The sequence below is a fragment of the Arachis hypogaea genome, chromosome 19 (assembly GCF_003086295.3).
Source record: "Arachis hypogaea cultivar Tifrunner chromosome 19, arahy.Tifrunner.gnm2.J5K5, whole genome shotgun sequence".
Classification (NCBI taxonomy): Eukaryota; Viridiplantae; Streptophyta; class Magnoliopsida; order Fabales; family Fabaceae; genus Arachis; species Arachis hypogaea.
In genome coordinates, this window is record NC_092054.1 from 148532181 (window position 1) to 148553528 (window position 21348).

The 21348-nt window shown below is 37.8% G+C and overlaps 3 protein-coding genes across 3 annotated transcripts; 1 reads left to right on the forward strand and 2 right to left on the reverse strand.

Annotated features, from left to right (window-relative positions):
- Positions 1 to 9063: 9063 nt before the first annotated feature.
- Positions 9064 to 12581, reverse strand: LOC112779027 (serine/threonine-protein phosphatase 7 long form homolog). Its single transcript, XM_025823289.2, has 4 exons — positions 11899 to 12581; positions 10674 to 11416; positions 10501 to 10588; positions 9064 to 10416 (listed from the first exon to the last, which is right to left on the reverse strand). The coding sequence occupies exons 1-4, from the start codon at positions 11965 to 11967 to the stop codon at positions 10108 to 10110; spliced, it is 1209 nt and encodes a 402-aa protein (XP_025679074.1). The 5' UTR covers positions 11968 to 12581; the 3' UTR covers positions 9064 to 10107.
- A 422-nt stretch (positions 12582 to 13003) lies between these two features.
- On the forward strand, positions 13004 to 17827 carry LOC112779294 (uncharacterized). The gene is made up of 6 exons (XM_025823542.3): positions 13004 to 13969; positions 14059 to 14270; positions 14502 to 16700; positions 16795 to 16927; positions 17022 to 17380; positions 17474 to 17827. The coding sequence occupies exons 1-6, from the start codon at positions 13708 to 13710 to the stop codon at positions 17675 to 17677; spliced, it is 3369 nt and encodes a 1122-aa protein (XP_025679327.1). The 5' UTR covers positions 13004 to 13707; the 3' UTR covers positions 17678 to 17827.
- Positions 17828 to 18314: 487 nt separating this feature from the next.
- On the reverse strand, positions 18315 to 21007 carry LOC112775450 (protein SENSITIVE TO PROTON RHIZOTOXICITY 1). The gene is made up of 2 exons (XM_025819066.2): positions 20801 to 21007; positions 18315 to 20046 (listed from the first exon to the last, which is right to left on the reverse strand). The coding sequence occupies exon 2, from the start codon at positions 20017 to 20019 to the stop codon at positions 18484 to 18486; it is 1536 nt and encodes a 511-aa protein (XP_025674851.1). The 5' UTR covers positions 20020 to 20046; positions 20801 to 21007; the 3' UTR covers positions 18315 to 18483.
- Between the last annotated feature and the right edge of the window lie 341 nt (positions 21008 to 21348).

Sequence of the window (21348 nt, forward strand, 5' to 3'; positions counted from 1 at the left end):
CTGTACAGAATAATTATTTAAATAAGTTTTTGTGACATCTTAAACTAGGTAAAGATGATGTCAAAAAGTATATTTTCGTGATCATATATGAAATGAGAAAAAGAATAATTAGAAACCAACAAGTGTTTAACCAGTGGTGATAAATAGTTTTTTGTATAAATCTTATTATATTGAGGTATTCATTTAAATTATGTTTTGTTTAATTTTATGTTAGTCTTTGTTTGTATAGTGTTGTTTTGAGTATGTTTGTGAGTACTGTATTTTAATGGTCTAACCACCAGTTTAGCCTCATTCTAATTATTCTATTAGAATTTTTTTTGTAATCATAAAAAATATTTCTTTTTTATTTTTTTTATAATTTCATCCATTCTACTGCTTTTTTTTTTACTTCTCAATACACTTTGTTATATGTCTTTTGCTGCCATTATTTTTTTACCTTCAATACCATCGATTTTAATTTTCATCACATTCATCGTTACAAATTTCATTTAGTTTTATTGCAGTTACTATATTCACATATAACTTCCACTTATATTTTTTTTCTCTTTAATTTACTTACCCAATTAATATTTTCATCATTCTTTTACCTTTTTAATTTGTCCCCAATATTTTACGTACAAAGATAGTGTTCTATCTTTTTCTATTACTAAGGAAGAACTAATTTTTTTCATCTTATATGTATTCTTTATTTTTTTAAATATGTTTGTACTTATCAATGATGAATTGGAAAAGTCTAATATTTTGTTAAATTTATTTTTTTTTCTTTTTTAAATTACTTTATATGGGATAATATTATTTTTTAATTTTTAAATGATTAATTATACAGAGTATTATATTTAAAATTTGAGTACATGAATTTTTATTTTTAAATTAAACTAAAATAAATGAATTATATTATAAAAATATAATTTATTTTGACTTCTATAATATCATTTGTTTGGCATATGGCACTGGTTATTTGATTAACATATAAAAAATGTAACATCTAAATACTTAGTGATAATTAATTACGGTGGCGTGAAGAGAAGAAAAAAACGAGAAAGAACAAAATAATATAATAATGGCAATTAGACAATGACAGGTTTGTGTATAGAGAATAATAATAAGAGAAAGAATAGTGTTTGATATAGTAAGGGGATATAATAAAAATTATAAATTAATAATTTTGAAAAATAATGAAATTAAAAAAATTTTAAAAATTAAATAAAAAATTAAAAAAAGAAAAATAAAATATTTTTTATCAATTAGAATTATGCATGAAGATAAAGAGTCCTTTGAATATAAATTTTTATATCGACTTCAAATTAAATACTATTAAAAATAAATAATTAAACTTAATAACATTTATAAATAGTTAATTTGTAAATAATGTTTCTAAATTTTTATTTTGATTTTGTTATCCATAATAACAGCATAATAAATTTGTTTAATATCTTATTTAATTTAAATTTATAAATTTTATACATTCTAAAAGTTAATTTGATAATTTGGGTAAAAATTTTAAATGCTTTGTGTCTTACTTTTTTTAGCGAAACTTCAACAACTCATAAAAGTTAACCGAATAATCTTGAAGGGTTTATATATTTATTTTTTATGGTCAATAATTCTGACAGTTTTTCAAGCCTAAAAAAGTTATTGATAAAAAGATGTATGATGAATTTTAAGAATTTTTTTCAGATACACAATTTTTATACTCTCCTATTTTGTTTATTAATTATTCTTATATTTTGATATTTAAAAACAAAAAAAATAAGCATTCTCATTTATCCTATTTTTCACTATTTATAAAAAAATGAAGACCTCTTCGTATTTAGATTCATATTTTGGCCTACCACTTAAAAAAGATGAAGACAAATATGAATATCCATGATATTTAAGTAAAAATTATCTTTTGTAAATAACTAACATGTATTTTGGTTTTTTTTTTTGTGACTAACATGTATTTTGGTTTATATATACTCTTTTTGAATCAGAATAATGTTATTATCATTATTTTTTTAATTATATTTTGGTTTGTAGTAATTTTAATTTTAATAAAATATGATATAAATAAAGTCACATCACCATTAAAATAAAAAATATTTATCTAATAAATTTAAAGAGTGAATGATATATTAACAAAAAAATAAAATTAATTTCTTAAAAATAATAGAAAAACGGCTGAACAGGCACGTTAGTACCTGTTGAGCCGCTAGTGAATATAATTAAATTTTGTTGTTATTATTTAATCACATTTATAAATATTTACATAATTATATACATAATAACATTACTATATAATATGGAGGGTAATATTGTCATTATATAACTTAATTCATTATCAAACAACATAAATTATTTATCTTTTAATATCTTTCCATTTTATTTTTCTTCCATCCAAACACACCCATAGAAATTAAATTTCACTTCAATTTCTTTCCTTTCTATTTCTTTTCACTCAATTTTTCTCCTTCCTATTTCTTTCCACCCCAAACAAAGTGTTAGCAAAAAAAAGATTAATTGCTTCTATACTTTATCAAAATCCTCTGAAAAGGTTTTTCATTACTTTATTTTTTTTCCAACGGATAAATTACTCTTTCCCTTGACACTATAGTAAATAGGACCTCAAAATTCAAGTTGTTGGAGATGCTTTTAATACATACATAAAACTACATTAAAATTATAAAAACTATTTCATATTACTCGATATTTAAGTGAATTCAACCTATATAATTGATTTGTTCGTATCATGTTTTTTTTTTCTCAATTTTGTTGATAATGCTAAATAATTATCATACAACTTTTTTTCTTTAATTTTTACTCATTGTAGTTGTTAAAATAAAGTAAAAAATATATATTTCTAATTTTGCTCACACTTCCTACGAAATTGAGATACAATGGCAATATACAGAACATAATTATGTTTACTATAATTTAAATTGAGAAATATATAATCTTTTATTTAAATAAAAAACAAAAAACAAAAGAGACTTTAAAAATGAAAAGAAATGCTAATATATGACAAGGACAATAACCCAAAATTCTTGCCATTGGCCCATTTCTCATCCAAACAGAGTTAAAGTTTTGAGAAATCATCTTTGTCTCAGCTCTAAACCCAAAACCAAAATCATGGTTTTTCGATCACTATTTGTTTTCTAGAGTTTTTTTCTATGGAAAAAGTATATTCTGAACCTTGAAGAACTAAATAATAAATTTAAATAATAAAAAACACATGAGTTGGTTCACAAATAAAGCATAGTAACAAACAACAACCACAACAACAAAGTCTTGTTCCACTAAGTGGAGTCGGCTACATGAATCAAACGATGTCATTGTACTCTGTCATGTATCATGTCTATAGAGAGACTATTTACATGTAGATCTCATTTGACCACCTCATGGGTGGTCTTCTTAGGTCTTCCTATGCCTTTTACCCCTTGTCCATCTTCTATCTTATCCACCCTCTTGACTGGATGTTCTATCGGTCTTCTTCTCACATGTCCAAACCACCTGAGACGCGATTCAACCATCTTTTTCACAATGGGTGCTACTCCAACTCTCTCCCTTATATCTTCGTTTCTTATTTTATCCAATCACGTATGACCACTCATTCATCTCAACATCTTCATCTCTGCCACACTCAACTTATGTTCGTGCTCCCTTTTAGCCGCCCAACACTCCGTACCATAAAGCATAACCGGTCTTATAGCGGTGCGATAGAATTTACCTTTAAGTTTTAAAGGCACTTTTTTGTCACATATAAAACCAGATGCACTCCGCCATTTTGACCAACCTGCTTGGATCCTATGATTTACATCATGTTCAATCTCTCCATTATCCTGTATGATGCACCCAAGATACTTAAAACTTTTAATTTTCCGTAGGCTGTTTTCTCCAATCTTCACCTCTATATTAGGATTTTCCCTTCTCAGATTGAACTTACATTCCATATATTCTGTCTTGCTACGGCTTATGCGCAGACCATACACTTCTAGAGCTTCTCTCCATAACTCCAACTTCTTATTTATGTCTTCCCTTGACTCTCCCATAAGGGCGATATCATCGGCAAAAAGCATGCACCATGGCACAGGCTCTTATATGTGCTCTGTGAGTACTTCCAAGACTAATGTGAAAAGTTATGGACTTAAGGATGATCCCTGGTGTAATTCTATACCAATAGGAAATTCCTCTGTCACACCACCTTGAGTCTTCACATTAGTTGTGGCCCATCATACATGTCTTTAATTGCACGAATATATGCGATCATTACTCCCCTCTTTTCTAAAACCTTCCATAAGACCTCTCTTGGTACTCTATCATACGCTTTTTCCAAATCAATAAACACCATATGTAGATCCCTTTTATTACTACCCTCTCCATCATCCTTCTTAAAAGGTATATCACTTCAGTGGTAGATCTGCCTGGCATAAATCCAAATTGGTTCTCTGTTACTTGTGTCTCTTTTCTCAACCTCCGTTCTATCACCATTTCCCATAACTTCATGGTATGACTCATAAGTTTGATCCCTCTATAGTTTCCGCAACTTTGTATATCCCCCTTATTCTTGTAGATAGGTATCAAGGTGCTCTTTCTCCACTCATCAGGCATCTTCTTTGACCTTAAAATCTCATTAAAAAGCTTGGTTAACCAGTTGATGCCTTTTTCTCCAAGACCCTTCCAAACCTCAATCGGGATATTATCAGGTCCTACTGCCCTGCCATTTTTCATCTGCTTTAGAGCCTCTTTTACCTCGAAGTCTCGGATCCTCCGATAGTAGTCAAAGTTTCGATCTTCTTCCCTTGTGCATAACTGACCAAGGCTCGGAAGAGTCTTCTGTCCCTCATTAAATAACTCGTAGAAGTAGCTCTTTCACCTTTCATTAATCTTCTCCTCTTGAGCCAACACCTCTCCATCCTTATCCTTTATGCACTTAACCTGATCCAAATCTCTCGTTCTTCTTTCACGGCTCTTTGCGATTCTATATATACCTTTTTCTCCTTCTTTCGTACCCAAAGACTGGTAGAGACCCTCATATGCTCTTGAAATAAAGCATAGTAACAATTAGGGAAATTAAAAAAAAGTATAGAATTTGAAAAGAACTTTCGATTCTAGAAAGTGCGTTGAGAAAAGCACTTAACCATAGTAGTAACAATAATAATGATGATGTTGAACCTTGTTTAGTTAATAATAAGGATCATAAAAAATTATGTGATCTTCAATGAAAGACTTTCTGACAGAAGCAAGAGATTAAGGAGTTAAAGGAGAAATCTTTGTGGATGCGATGGTGTTGTTTTGTTGCTTGTTAGGTTTGTTTTCACTGTGTTAATAATAGGGATGGCAACACCACTTAAATTCGCGGATACCCACTCTGCCCCTACCCAATCGGGACGGGTAATTATCTGTCTTGCACAGGGACGGGTTCTTGGGCAGGGTGGGGCGGATTTAGGTAATATTCGTCCCGGTATATATATAACACATATAATTTTAATATATAATATATATAAAATAATTAGTAAAATAATTAATAATATTGTATAATATTTAAATTTTTATTTTAATTTATGTTATGTATGTGACGATGGTTATATAAATTTTGAAATTTAATTTTATTTATTGAATTTTAATAATTATAGGGGCGAATAGGGGCGAAGTGGATTAGGATTCAACTTTTTATTATCCGCGGGTAGGAGTGGGGTGGGTTTTATGCGAGTTATTATAAGACAGAACAAGATCGAGTAGAGTAAAAACCCGTCTCTACCTACCCCGTTGTCACCGCTAGTTAGCAAGGATAATTAAGGTTATGTTTGGAATTAGGTATTGTGTTCCTTATTTGTCTCGTAGTTTATCAGCTTCAGCCACTGTTTTTTCCTCGAATCAAAATTCTAATAGTAAAATTATGCTATTCAAGTTACCTAAATAAATAGATTAGAGAAAATGTTTACCTGAATGTGCAAAACTGGTTCTTGTTACCTGCATGTGCAAAAAGCCATTTCTATGTAAACCATGGCAACCCACCACGGTTTCAAAACGTACGTAAACCGTGGAGACCCACAGCGGATTATGGTTGAAAAAAATAGAGTGTAAACCGTGGAGAGTCACCACGGTTTACTAAGGAGAAATTGCGTGCATAAACCGTGGAGAGTCACCACGGTTTATGAAGAAATTTGTTTGCACATAAAACCCTGTGGGTCACCACGGTTTATGATGACAGGAAGTCTATATATATGTTGGTGATTCAAGCTCCATAAGAGATCATTCTCACAATGGCTAGTAAGGAAGAGAGTTTTCTTGCCCTAGTGCATTGCTCTGGGAAAATAAAAAAAAGCAAAAGAAAAGGTGTGAAGTTTACCGACAGAGAACCACTAAGTATTTTTATCAGGTCATCGATGACTTTGTCAGATCTGAAGAACAGCATCTTGGAGAAGCTTGGCGTGTTGGGTAGCAAGTGGGTGAAGAAACTATTCTACAAGATTCCCATGGCGGTTGTATCGACCGGTGTTCAGTATGAAACCTTTGCAGTTAAGGCTGATGAAGATATTAGGGTTCTGTTCTACTGTGTACGGAGTTTTTCGGAGATCAGAATCCATGAGTTGTTCGCGAAGTTGGAGGTTGGTGTCGATAGTTCTGGGGCATCCGCGCCAGTTCCCTGCCCAGCTGCCGCGGGTGGAGCATCTAATTCGATGCCTGCGGTCAGACCGTATCTTCCGCCGGTTCAATCACCTTCGTTTGCGGCTGATTTAGACCGAACGGAAGTTGTTGGTTCTATACCTTTGGAGAATGCAGCAGTCATTGAGCCTCCGCACGTTGTGGGCACCGGTGGTGGCCTCGTACCTTATATCGAAGACTTTGGTGGACCTGATCAAGTAGAGAATGTAATGCGTGACGATGAGTCTGACCAGGAGCCTGTTGATATCGATGGTGACAGCGACGATGACAGATGTGGCGATCCACATGCGCAGCATAGACCAGCAAGTTCTGGTTCTCATCACTACCCTCCACACTTCTCGACACTAAACTTGGAAGCTCTTGGTCAACAGGAAGACAGTGGTAACATAGTGGGGGGATCTTCTGCAGAATTTCAGATTGGGCAATCATTCCAAAGTAAAGATGAAGCTGTGCTGAGTGTAAAGGACTATAGCATCCGGCGAGGTGTTGAGTACAGAGTCATCAAATCGGATCATTTGAAGTATCATGGAAAATGCAAGGAATTCGGCAAGGGTTGTAGTTGGTTGATTCGTGTAGCGCTTCGTGCACGAAAGGGGACTTGGGAGGTTAGGAGGTACAACGGGCCACACACATGCCTCGCAACTTCTATTTCAAGTGATCACCGTCAGCTGGATTACCACGTTATCTGTGCGAGGATTCTTCCTATGGTTAGGCAGATGCTGCGGTTACGGTAAAGGTACTTCAACAAGCGACAGAAGCTGATTACAGTTTCAGGCCTAGTTACAGGAAGGTTTGGATGGCTAAGCAGAAGGCAGTGACAGAAATATATGGAGATTGGGAAGAGTCTTACGCGGAGTTGCCACGTTGGATGCTAGGGATCCAGGCAACAATGCCGGGAACAATCACGGTGCTGAAGACGTCTCCTGTTCGGATTGGTGGTGGGGTTGATGAGTCCACCGAGTACTTTCACCGGCTATTCTGGACATTTCCACCCTGTATCGAGGCATTCCGGCATTGCAAGCCCCTCGTCAGTATTGATGGTACCCACTTGTATGGGAAGTATGGAGGGACGCTGCTGTTGGTGATAGCTCAGGACGGGAACTCGAACATCCTCCCGATAGCATTTGCCCTTGTGGAGGGCGAAAATGCAGAGTCGTGGTCATTCTTCTTGTCCAATCTCTGAGAGCATGTGACTCCTCAGGAGGGTATCCTTGTTATCTCTGACAGGCATAGTGGGATCAAGGCAGCGCTTGAGGCACCTGAGACTGGGTGGCTGCCTCCTCGGGCGTTCCAGGCCTACTGTATTAGGCATGTGGTTGCGAATTTCGCCCTAACGTTCAAAGGTAAGGACTCCAGGAGGCTGTTGGTGAATGCTGCCTACGCAAAGACTGAGGCTGAGTTTTACTACTGGTTTGACATCATGCGGACTGAGAATCCAGCAATGTTTGACTGGGCCAACCGGATGGAGTATGACAAATGGACCCAACATGAGGATGCTGGTCGACGGTTCGGGCACAAGACCACAAACATCAGTGAATGTGTGAACTCCGTGCTAAAGGGAACTCGCAACCTGCCGGTCACATCTTTGGTTAAGTCAACCTACGGGAGGCTTGCTCAGCTATTTGTGGTACGGGGACAGACAGCAGAGGCACAACTCGGATCTGGGCATGAATTCTGTCAGGCCTTGGTAAAGTCTATTGATCGGAACCTAAGAGACTCGAGGTGCTTCACTGTGACATTATATGACAGGCAGCAGTCCGAGTACACCGTCGCGGAGACAACACCAACCGGCAACTTCTCCCTGGGCAGCTATAGAGTCTCCCTTAAAGATCACCGATGCGACTGTGGCCACTTTCAGGCGCTGCATTATCCTTGTTGCCACGCCATTGCGTGTTGCGCCTACTCCCGGCTGAACTGGGCGTCATATGTTCATGAGGTGTATCGTATGAGTGAGGTGTTCAACGTTTACAAGGAGGGGTTTCTCCCACCTATCCCTGAAGGACTATGGCCTCCATATGCTGGGCCTACCATCATTCCTGACCCTAATATGCGGCGTGCAAAGGAAGGTCGTCCAAAGGCAACCAGGATCCGTGGAAGTATGGATCAGTCTCAGGAGAACCAGCCGAAGCGATGTGGACTATGCCGTCAGCCTGGGCATACGCGGAGGAACTGTCACCAGCGAAGACAGAGTGGTGGAGGGGATGCGTAGATCTCATGTCGTGTATTATGCAGTCTATGATGTTTCAGTTGCATCAGGGTCTAGATAATGTTAGTAATGTATGTTGGTTAAGTCTGTGACTGTCAACATGTTTATCTAATGCAAAAATTTCAGATGAATAAATTCCTGTTATTTTACCTATTAATGTATCGTTCATATTGTGCATTATAATATAAACCGTAGAGCTACATATCAAAGAAGCTGAAACCGGTCAAACTGATTGGTCAAAAGAAAAATAACATTTAACATAAGTCTGAAAGCCATAAACACTAAGTAGCATGCTCAATACATAAAATAACAAAGTCCCTAACGGACAGGAACATATAACATAACTAATCAGAATCCTCAATGGTGTCACTGTCATCATCGTCGAACTGGCCAAGCAGGTGACCTCCGGTACCACACAAAGGAGGACGCCTCACACGCCTAGGTCTGTGATCTGCCGCTGGTGCTGAGGGCTGTGCGGGAACGGCGCTGAAAGCAGAGGCAGGTGCCCCTCCTAACGCAAACCATGGGTCAGACGGAGAAACTGCAGGCTCGTTGAGGTCCACTGCCAACTGAGCCTGAACATCGTCACTCCTGGGCTGCTGATCAACAAACTGGGCATGCTCCTCAGGCATCTGTGGCCTATAATGGGTATCATCATCATCCCTAAGCATGTCTGCTATGTCCATGTAGAACTCGGACTGAGTAACAGGATCATCAATGTCCATCCCGACAGCCGCGGTAGTAAACTCAGCAAAAGCATGTGGGCTAACGTTCCCAAACAGCTGAGAGCTAGAACCCACCTCGAACGTCGGCCGATCCATAGCTGATGCTGATCCAACTACCTCCTCACCGGGCACGTGATGACTGCCGTCCCCCTGCTCGGATGGTCCTCTGTCAGGCGCACCTCGACGGGCAGGCCACGCAAGTGGCTGTCTGCCTCTACGTCGAGGAACACGGTAGTCCACTGCATCCCCAGGCTCAGCTCCAGGAACATCCTCCTCCAAACGGTCCGCAAACTCCCTCCACTCGCGATCGGTGGTCCGGGTCCCTATACGGCGGCGCCGATCGACTCGTCTGTTATCTGGTCTGTCATAAACGTGCACTTTAGGAGGTGCCTGCGACGACCCTCTGTGACGCGCCTCCTCAGTCAGCACAATCGGCCTCGGATCCTGAAATGCTACATCTGGGGATAGGAACCTGTGCGCCACACGGCACCACCACTCCAGGTACTCTGCTGATGGACCAGGGTCCATGACTCAATCGACCCATATGACTGACCGAAGCCTGTCCTCCCAATGCTGGTGCCACTCCTGATAATATGAAGGAAACCACCGGTCCCCACCCCTACCATCCTTCGCATGTAGCCAATCTATGTTCAGAGCTGGCTCTGGGAGATGCTGAACACCCCCGAACTGGGGTAGAACCCTATTGACCTGGTGCCACTCGATCGCAGCAAAATATATCAGGCTAGTGACGGCCGTCCATAGCCGTCGGTGCTCGTCAGCTAGTATCTCCGGATGAATGACAGCACCAACATCAACAGAAGAATAAGGCTCCCACACAAACTGCATAGAAACAGTCAGAGTTTACTGAGACAGTGACATTTAACAAAAACTAGTACACGTATCAGTAATAAATAAATGACTCACATCGTGGGCACGCAGCCGATCCAGTGCAAGGCGTGCGGAAAGTAATCTATGTGCCCATGCATCATTCCTCGGCACAAACTCAGTCCACCTACAATTTTAATTGAAATGATGTCAAAACAAACCATAACACATGATGTATTTAAAATTTATTAACGGATAATACTAAACCCTACCTGGAAGCAAGAGGAAACCCGAACCGGTCAAAACCAGTGGGCCTCAGAGTGGGAAACCTCCAGAAAATCCAAGACTGTAGTAGCTGTAGCGGCCCAGCCAAGTTAACGACGTTCCTGTTTGTACCACGACAAAGACACCTATACAACCAGGCCAGTGCAGTGGAGCCCCAGCTATATCTGCCCAAGTCGTCCAACAATGCCAAATAAGGCAACCAGCGAAGGTGAACCCTGTTTGCGTTCTTGTCTGCAAACAGCTGAGACGACAACAGCATCAGGATATAAGCGCGTGCGTATACACGCACGGTCTCATCAGTAGCATCTGCAGGGAGAACCCGGAACCTCTCGTGGAACCATGTGTAGCACACTGTCATCTGCTTGACTTTACTTTGTGGAGGTAACTCCCCGAACAACTCCCGAAACCACACCCATGCTGGTCTATCGTGTTCCATCAGATTCTCAAACTCAGTCAAGCACCCACTAACGGGCACACCATCAATCGGCAAACCAAGCTGATACGCAACATCCTGTAAAGTAATTGTGCACTCACCAAACGGCATATGGAACGTGTGGGTCTCCGGACGCCACCGCTCAATAAATGCGCTAAGGAGAGACTCATCAACCCAGAACCACTGACTGTTTAGCCTAGCCAGATGATACAAGCCGGCAGTCTCCAGATACGATATAATCCGGTCATGTAAGGGCATATTCTGCTGCCTCCTAACGGCGCTAATAACCCTACTAGGCTGCAAAACGTGGGTAACAAAATCCCTTAACATACAACCATTACAAACAACACCAAACATAATTTTCGTAAAAATTATTAGACTCGTCACATTAAATTCATTGATTCTCTTAGTGTCTAATACACCGTGAAGCTACGAATACTATGCACTCATTATAACAATATAAATACAGGAAAAAAATATTATTCAATAAAATATTTACATTTATAACAAAATATTTTAGAAAAATACTACTAACCAGACTTACAAGATAAATAAGCATAATAAAATATGCATTATTCAGTAGACAATATTAATAAATGCCTCACATTTGGATTGACAGTAACCATAATAATATCAATATTTATGTAAATAACATTAGTCAGAATAACAATACAAATAAACATAATAAAATATTTTTACTAACAATATCCCTAATAATATCAATTGCTATATTAGTATGAATTTTAATAACAATAATAACGACAGTAACAATAACTAACCTCTTCGTCGATATATCCTGCCACGTGAGCAACACCATTTAGTCGGTACAAGCGATCCTCACCCTCCATTGGCTCCACCACCCACTTCTCCTTCAAACCTCCAAAGTTTTGCCAAATCCTCTCAACACAACAACAACTTCCTTTTTTTTGTTCTTTACCAAATGATCCGTCCTACCCTTCCACGGATTACTTATATAGCCACACACACATAAACCGTGGTGACCCACAGGGTTTTATGTGCAAACAAATTTCTTCATAAACCGTGGTGACTCTCCACGGTTTATGCACGCAATTTCTCCTTAGTAAACTGTGGTGACCTACCACGGTTTACACTCTATTTTTTTCAACCATAATCCGCTGGAGTCTCCACGGTTTACGTACGTTTTGAAACCGTGGTGGGTTGCCACGGTTTACATAGAAATGACTTTTTGCACATACAGGTAACAAGAACCAGTTTTGCATATTCAGGTAAACATTTTTTCTAATCTATTTATTTAGGTAACTTGCCCTATTTTTAGGCTGATAAAAAATTTTAAGTTTGATGGGAATGGTGATTTGGGGTGTGGTGATTTTTTGAGTCTACTTGTTATTGAAGCCAATAAATGGTACTTTAGGTGCTTCAGCTTTGGCATTTCATTATGCCAATTTGATCATAGTTGTGGAGAAGATGATAAAGTCACCACAATTGGTTGGTGTTGAAGTAAGGGATGATTTGTATGCAATGTTGCCAAGTAGCATAAGAGGTTAAGATTGAAAGGTGTTGGATTCTCCGCTTGTGATCCTATTCTTTCTATTGAGTGGAGAGAAGCATTGGAGAGGATTCTTGGTTCGATTTCACTATTGGCACCTAACATGATTAGGTGGCAGAGAGAGAAGAGAGGAGTTTTGAGCAAATGAACATGTTGGTTCTAAATACCAATAGTAATGTGTTGTTGTTGCAGACTTTGTTCTTTGCAGGCAAAAAGAAGACAGAAGCTGCCATAATTAAAAAGATAAAATTCTAGTGAGAATGGATAATATTATTGGATAGTGTGTAGTAATTAAACCTTGTCTTTGGGATATGGGTTTTTATAAGTTGTGTTTGGATAGGTTGTGGGTTTAGCTCATGTGACAAAATCCAAAAAAAAAATTAATTTCTTAAAAAAAAACGAAAACTAATTTCTCAAAAAAAATAAAATAAAATAAAATAAATACCAATATGGACAAAGTTAGTCCAACCGAATCACGTTGGGATCGATTTGCAAAAAATATATTTAATTTTGTGATAAATCTAACATTTTCAACAAATTTAATATGACAACTATTTAAACCATTCATTTGACATCTTGTTGCATACTCTTTTAAACACCTAATTATTCTTTCCCTACAAAACATTCCCTTGTTTTCTTCTTTTAAAACTTATTCAAGCTAACAAATAAGAATCACAAGTAAGAACTGAACTTTATTTTTTAGTTTAATTTTAGTGTATTATTGTAATCATTAATTGTTTTTACCGATGTAACGAAGTGATATATAAATAAATAATTCATCGTCTATACTCCATAAAAATTGCTATCGCCTGAAGAATAAATTTTTATTTTCTTTTAAATAAAAAGAAAGAGAAAAAAAAAAACATGATTGGTTGGGTAGTAAGTAGTAGAATTGAAAAAGATAGCCGTTGGTGTGTAGTAAGTAGTAACTAATATTTCATATTCCATTCAAAGCTTCAAAAACGGTTACCAGTTACCACCTCCTTCTTCTTCTTCTTCCTCAAAATTTCGAATTCAATTTCTACATTCTCTCTCTCTCTCTCTCTCTGCGTTCTTGGCCATGGCAATGGCAGCTGAGAACATTGACCAGCAGCAACAAGAAGAAGAAGGGGGAGAATTGAGAATCCCGGTTTTGACTGTTCTCAAGAACAACTCGATCCTCAAGAACATCTTCATCGTCGTCAACATCGATTCAACGGTCCTAATTGGCCGCCACCACAAATGCGACGTCGTTCTCGCTCACCCAAGTGTCAGCCGCTTCCACCTCCGCATCTTCTGCCACCCTTCTTCCCGTTCTCTCTCCCTCACTGACCTCTCTTCTGGTACCTTCTATTCCTCCTTTCTCTTCTCAAATTCTATTCTTTCTTTCTTTTACCGATCAATTATATTCTCTTGTGTCTCTCCTTCGCAGTACATGGAACATGGCTCAATGGCACCAAGCTTCAGGCAGGAGTCAGTGTTCTCATGAACGAAGGTGACACCTTCACCGTTGGGGTTTCCTCTAGGGTTTATCGTCTCTCTTGGATTCCCTTTACTCGCGCTTTTGATTCGCATATTCCCTTTGTCTTCCAATTCAATGCAAATTTGCCTCACAATCAACAACAACAATTGGAGATGATTAAGGTACCTTTCTTTTTTCTCCAAAAGAAGAAAAAGAAATTGAGCTATTGGAATTAAGTATGATGATGGTTTTTTGAGAATTCGAATAGATGTTAAGGGATGCAAAAGTTTTATAATTGTCCTCTATACTGCAGGTTTTAGTAGTAGTGAGCTTCTTACTTCTCAGTTCTCAGCATCATTTAATTTGTTCATGGTGTTTGTTACGGAATGTCTGCTGTTAATCTTTGATTGCAGGAGGTGAGTTTTTCTACAGAAGAAGTTCAATCGGTGGATTTGATTACAGACTCCTACAATTCTCTGTTAGTGGAACAAAATGAAGAAAGAAATCAGCATTTTAAAGATGAAACATTTGAAGTTCAGAATGACCCTATGGAAACTGAAACATCACATTTTTCTGTGAAAGTTGATAGTGATAATGAACCATTTGAACGTCGAAACCAAGTACTATTACCACCTTTCATTCAATCAGTTGATGAAGTTTGCAGCACAGAGAAGACTGAAGCTTGTCCTGAAGCAGAATTGCTTGAGGAAACTAATTTGCTTTGCACATTGAGAGAGTATTTGACAGAGAGCTTATGTCTGCCTGTTGTGGAAGCACTCCAGGGGACAACAATGCAACAATTTCAAACTCCACACAATTCAGCTAATACGCAATTTCCACTTAGGAGGCAAGAGGCTTCCATAGAAGAGCATGGCTCTAGCTTTCTGACTAATATTGATTCAGAATCTATTGATGGAAAACGTGTAGCTTCAGTAACTGCAATATCTAGAGAATCTGAATGCACAATGGGAGTTAATGACTCTGGAGAAAGATTTTTCAGTTCTGAGAATTCATCTCTGCTAGTTGAAGCAGTTGATGTGAATTCAATATCTGATGGAGAAGAGCAAGAGAAATGTTGTGAAGAGTTGTCAAATTTGCAGACCCGCCAGAATGAACAAGGGGACTCATTGGATGGAATAGTTGACGATACTGGGAGCAAGTCAGCAAGCAGCGTTTGCCTCAAATTAGCTCCGGTAGAATCGTTGAGTACTCAGGTTCCGCCAGAAGCTGCTTTAAATGTTACAAGCAAGAAAGAGAAGCAGACACTGCAATCGCTCATTGCCATAGCAGGGTGCTGTGAGGTGGAAATGCTTGAAAGCCATGCAGAAGCAACAGAGTGCGGTAACATTTGTCACAAGAAAGGGCTCCCTCTGGATGAAGCAGATGAAGATATTGGAAACAAGTATTCTTCTGGTAGTATCAATCCCATATCAATTATCGTAGAGTCAGTGACTTCTTCTGTGCCTCAGGAAGCTGATTTACTTATCACAAACAAGAAAGAGGACCAGAACATGCAATCTCTTATTGCCGCCGTAGGAAACTCTGATAATGAAGTCTTTGAAAGTTTTGAAGAAGCGAAAGTGATGGTTAAATCTTTTCATGAGCAAGTGCACTTGCCACATGAAACAATTCAAGAAGAACATGTGGATTCTCCGGCACCTCAAGAAGTTATTCTAAAGATTACAAGTGATGAAGAGAACCAGACCCTACAACCTCTCAGTGCTGTGACAGGAAGCTCTGAGATGGAAATAATTGAAAGTGGTGTAGAAGCAATGGAAGGTGCTAAATATTCCTACAAGCAAGGGCACCCAATGGATGAAGCAGTCGAAGATATTGCAAATGATTGCTCAGGTACCATCTATCCCATATCAGTTCTGAATGAATCAGTGAATTCCTCAGTCACTGATCAAGCTGATATAAAGATTACAAACAACATGGGAAACCAGACCCCAAAATCTCGCATTCCCTTGAAAGGATTCTCTGATAAGAGAACTCTTCACAGCTGTGTAAACGGAACAGAGAGAAGTTCAGCCTTTGTTAATATTTGGTTACGAGGAGGTAAGGCTGCTAGTTCTCCTCAGGTTCGAGCTAGAAGGAGTAGATGTATGAGCATAACTAATGTTTATACTGAAGTTGAGATGAGTTGTGAGAAGGATATCATGAACAAATCATTCCCCAAGAAAGATCTTTTCTCTGTTTTTGACACTGAAGAAAAAATATTTGCTCAAAATAAGGAAAACTTCAGCCCAAATATGCGGTTCGTCAGAATTAAGGGAAACCATCCTAAGTCACAAAGGTCATCCTGTTCAGAGGTTAATTCTAGCCCCAACATCAATTCAAATGAAAGCATAAGTTCCATTTCATACAAAGAGAACAAGGCTCCAAAAGTAGTTCAAGCTCGGAAGTCACGAAGAAAAGCCCTTGAATGTTGTACCAACTGGAATGAGAAACAAGATACTATGAAATTGAAGAAGAAGAAAGAGAGGCCCATCCAATCACTAATGAACTCTGCAGGCAAGCTCAAGTCAGAGTCTTCTGGTCCTGTTTCTGATGCAAAAAGCGTTGATGGTGGTAGTTGTGCATCAGTTTCAGACAATTGCACTAAACCCTGTGTAAGTAGACATAAGATATATCATTGTTATTATGAATGGATCAAGAGTTTCTTCACTTAGGAATGCTTATTGCTTACATCTGTTTCTTTTTCAGCATTTTAATGGAGAACAAAAACGAAGCTGGGATATGGTTGTGGACACTGCATCTCTTCTGAACAAGGAGTCAAGGAAAGCTTTGCAGCTTTTACAAGGTCTCAATGGGACTCGTTTAATCATTCCAAGATTGGGTAACAAGTTTCTGAATATTACATGCCTTCCTAATACTTTGTTCAAGTTTAAGTACTGTTGTTGGACTGTTTCTCACAAAAATTGCTTTGCCAGTTATAAGGGAACTGGAAAGTATGAGGAGACAATTTGGAATCTTTAAAAGAGTGTCGGAGGCTTCTTTCGCATTGGAATGGATCAAAGAATGCATGGTGAACACAACCTGGTGGATTCATATCGAAAGCTCAATGGAGGAGCGCAGGATGGTTGCTCCAATGCCATCTACTTCACCTCAGCCTCAATTTGTTGAAGACGAGATTTCTATTCTAGGTCCCTACATCTCAAAGAAAATGGCTTCACCAACAGTTGAAGATCATATCCTTGACTGTGCTCTTCTACTTAGAAAAGGGGATAATAACAGACAACTTGTCCTGCTTAGTGATGTTGTCCCTTTGAAAATCAAATCCATGGCAGAGGTACTAATTCTTTCATCCTTAACACCAATGTCTCTTGTCATATCTCATAGTTAATGAGGACTGAAATAGTGAAATTCTCGCTAACTGCTGCAGGGGTTGTTATGTGAGACAGTACGAGAATTTCAGCAAAGTTTAGTGAATCCCTTCTCCCAGAGATTCATGTGGACCAATAGCACTCCTAGAGGATTGACTTGGTCTTACCAAGATGATGTAGTTTTGAGGGAGAAATATTGTGGTTTGCCATCAAAGACTGGTTTGAAACTCATCACTGAACAGTATTTGTACTCTCAAGCTTGAGATCTTGCAACTCCCCTTAACTAATAATATGTACTCTCAAGTTTAATATTGTCCAGGGATTTCTTTCATTAATCCTAAGGTATTATTAATGTCATGTTAATCATTAGTGGTGATTTGCTTTTTAAATAGAATAAAGTATACTTTTTACTCTTAACATTTATAATTTTCTTAAAAAATATCCTAAATGTTTAATTTAATTCAATTTTATAACGTTTTCTTTCGATTAATTCAATTCTGTCCCTAATATTTTTTATTTGTGTCAAAGCTATCTCTAAATCGGATAAAATTAAATATTAAAGATATTTTTTAAGGAAAGAGAAAAAACATAGTTTATCCTTGTAAATAGAGTTTTTATAAATGATAAATCTAAAAGAAAGATAATACAAGAAACTGCCATACTGTTTGAATTTTCCCCCCACCTTGGTGGTCATGGTACTTAAATGATTTTTAATGTGATGACTACCAAGAATCAAACTCAATTTTTTGCACGGCATATTCATCTACGTAAGCAAAAAACAACAATTGACACCAGTATCAGTCCCTGATCCTTGGATAAATTTTCTGATATTTATAATCTTACACTTGGTGTGGTGTGTGTGGCTTAGCATAACCTACATTTGAACAAGAACAAAAGAGCTTCAAGAGAATTAATTAATCTTTCTATTTTTAAGCAATAAAGAGGTACATGATATTACCCTGACTTTAAAACATCACAGAAACATATGTTTTATTCATTCACAGAGGAATAAAAGGGATAACATAGAATCATAGATATTATGCAGAGGAACTACTAGTACAAATTGTTACTACAGATTGTCAGAAGTTGATTCACATCCTGGTTTAGGAGCATAGTTAAAAGATCCAGACATAAGAAATGAGAAAGAAGCATCTGAATCTTCAAATGGAGACTGGGAGAATTCATTAAACCCACCAAAGTTGCAACCTTCAAAGTTCAATGATGAGAAATAATTAATTGGATCATCAATGTTACCCTTCACATCCATGATGTTTTGAACTTCATTTTCATTTGGAGGATTTGATCCGAAACAGAAGTTCATATTTCCAACCTTATCACATGTGTTATCTTTGCTGTCAAGATCGGTTGGAGCCGCCGGTACTTTAGTTTCTTCCAAAGGAATTGCAGGTGTATGGCCTTGGAAAAGAGCAATGTGTCCGAAAAGCTTGTCCTTCCTCGAAAATGTTGTACCGCATGAACAAAGCCATTTATCCTTACCACAGTGCTTTTCATGAGTTTTAAGGTCTGCCATGACTGAAAACTTCTTGGTGTGGCATCTGCTACAAGTGTAACTCTTGTCGCAATGCGTCCTTTTGTAGTGGTTTTTAACACATAAAATGGTCTTTAAAGGTTGGAACTTCTTGTGATCCTTATTTCGCTTGCAGCCGGCATAGGGACAGGAATACCTCTTGATGAGCTTTGGTTCGGATCCGGTTTCTTTATGTGGCTTTGCAAGAGCCGCCGGGGTTTTGTACTCATCCCCATGTCCCCGCATGTGCATGCGAAGATTCGCATCCCTCTTGAATCCCTTCCCACAAATTGTACAGAAATGTGTATGGGGTGCAAGGATTTCTTCTTTCTCTAACTGCAAAATCTCATAGGAACCAGGTGGAAGGTTCTCTCCCTCCTCCACATCTTCTTCATCTTTTGTTTCATGCTCTTCCATGTTGTTTTGCTCCACTTCACAATTATTAGGTACATCATTCTGAGTGGACTGATCAAACACTTTATTTACATTATTATTTTGTGGCTGAATACCACCACTGGGGCCGGATCCAAAAGGAAGGTTAAGGCCACGAAGCTGGCTAAGCTGACTGACCAATGGACTTGTGTTTGCGAGAGTGTGCCTAACGGACGGGAGAAGACTACCAGCAGTAGAGATCAGTTGAACAATAATTGATGTAAGATCGGCTGTGATGAGTTGCTGCTCCTGTGTCACAAGCGCATCAGGTTGCGCAAAAGGTTGACACTTCTTATTATCAATCAAATGAACAAGACCCTGGAGCTGATGAATCTTTTCTTCCAGAAAGGAAAGGTTATTTAACATCACATTCGGATCCCAATCTTGAAGTTTACCGGTTTGCGATGATGAGTCAGTCAGTGGACAGTTCTCTATATCAGAAATCTTAATATCCTTGTTTGGCTCCGCCATAAGCAAAGACTGGTTAGTAGAGGGTTGGTTGAAGTCTTTGAAAGGCGCTTCAATCCGAACACCACAAAAAGGGGATGGATCCGATGACATATTTGTCTGCAATCCATTCCCGGGAGAGGTCAAGCAAGCGGACCTAGCCCAGTTGTTAGAACACAGGCTCCCTTTTGGATCCATGTAAAACCTACCAAAGAATCAAAGATCCTGTAAATCAAAGATAAAGGTGTAAGAACAAGTGATGTAAAAAAAAAAAAAACTATTTCATGAAATTCATTTGAATACAACTATCCCAAACCATATGAGTGACTAATGGTATAAAATTCATGTAATCAAAATATCTGGCCAATTAGCCAAGGTTTCAATTTAGTCAACACATATATGCAGTAATTTAAACTTCTCCCAATATGAAGCAGATCCAAATGAACCCAACATCAAAACTTCACCCTTCCAATAATTATATAAATCAATATAATCATAATACAAGCAGAAGACAAAAGCAAAATTGAAAACCCATTCTATATGAAGCTGCATATTCCCAATACTCCTTTACAGAAAATCAATAACCAAATCTCTTAAAAGGGAATCTATTAAAGGAAGCACCAACAATTACAAACTTAAAGATCGTCAGTTCTTCACATCCATCCATTCACATTTCTTTTGCTTCTTTAACCCCCAATCATTAACAACCCTAATTCCCAATACTTCAAAATTGGGTACAACTTAAAACAAGTTCAGATTTTTAACCCCAGAAAAATAAAAAGTACCAAATCAGATATAAACCCATTATAAAAATCCAACTAGCAATCAGCTTACCCAAAAAAAAGAAAGAATTTTTTTAAAATTAAAAAAGAAAAAAGGTTCATGCTTTCTATTTTCTAAGCAAAGCCCAAAACTCAAAGTAGCAGAAGAAATCCAAATCCAAAGGTTAAGCTAGGTTTAACAGGATGGAAGAACTTACAGTGACTGATTGAAGAAAGAATGGATGCTCTAATGAACAAGGTTACTGCTTCATATTTTAAGTAAAAAAAGAAGAAAAAAATATGGGGTGAGAAAGAAAACATGGGAAGTGAGGTGAATGCTTATATAAGCATCTCAGTTTACCTTAACTCTGTGACTGTGTCATGTTTTTGAACACTGCATACCCAAAATTGGTCAACCCCACCATTACTACCGTCCATTTGTTGGGTCAATTTTATTATTGCTCCAAAAAGGGGTCCCACTATGGTGGGGTCACTTCTTATCACCTTGTTTCTGCATCCAATCAATCACAACCGTTGGTTTGTTACGATTGTGTTGTGCAGATGATTGGCAGATGAACGAGATGAAGACAAAAGAAATTGAAGATATGATCGATGATTTGAGAATTTAGATTATTAAAAAGGTCTAGTGGTCCACAAAGCATAACTAGGATTATGATTCACTTTATGCTGTGAAATTCTTGCATGGATATTTCTAAAACTTTTAATTATAATTAAATTAAAAAATAGAGTAAAGTAATAATTAGAT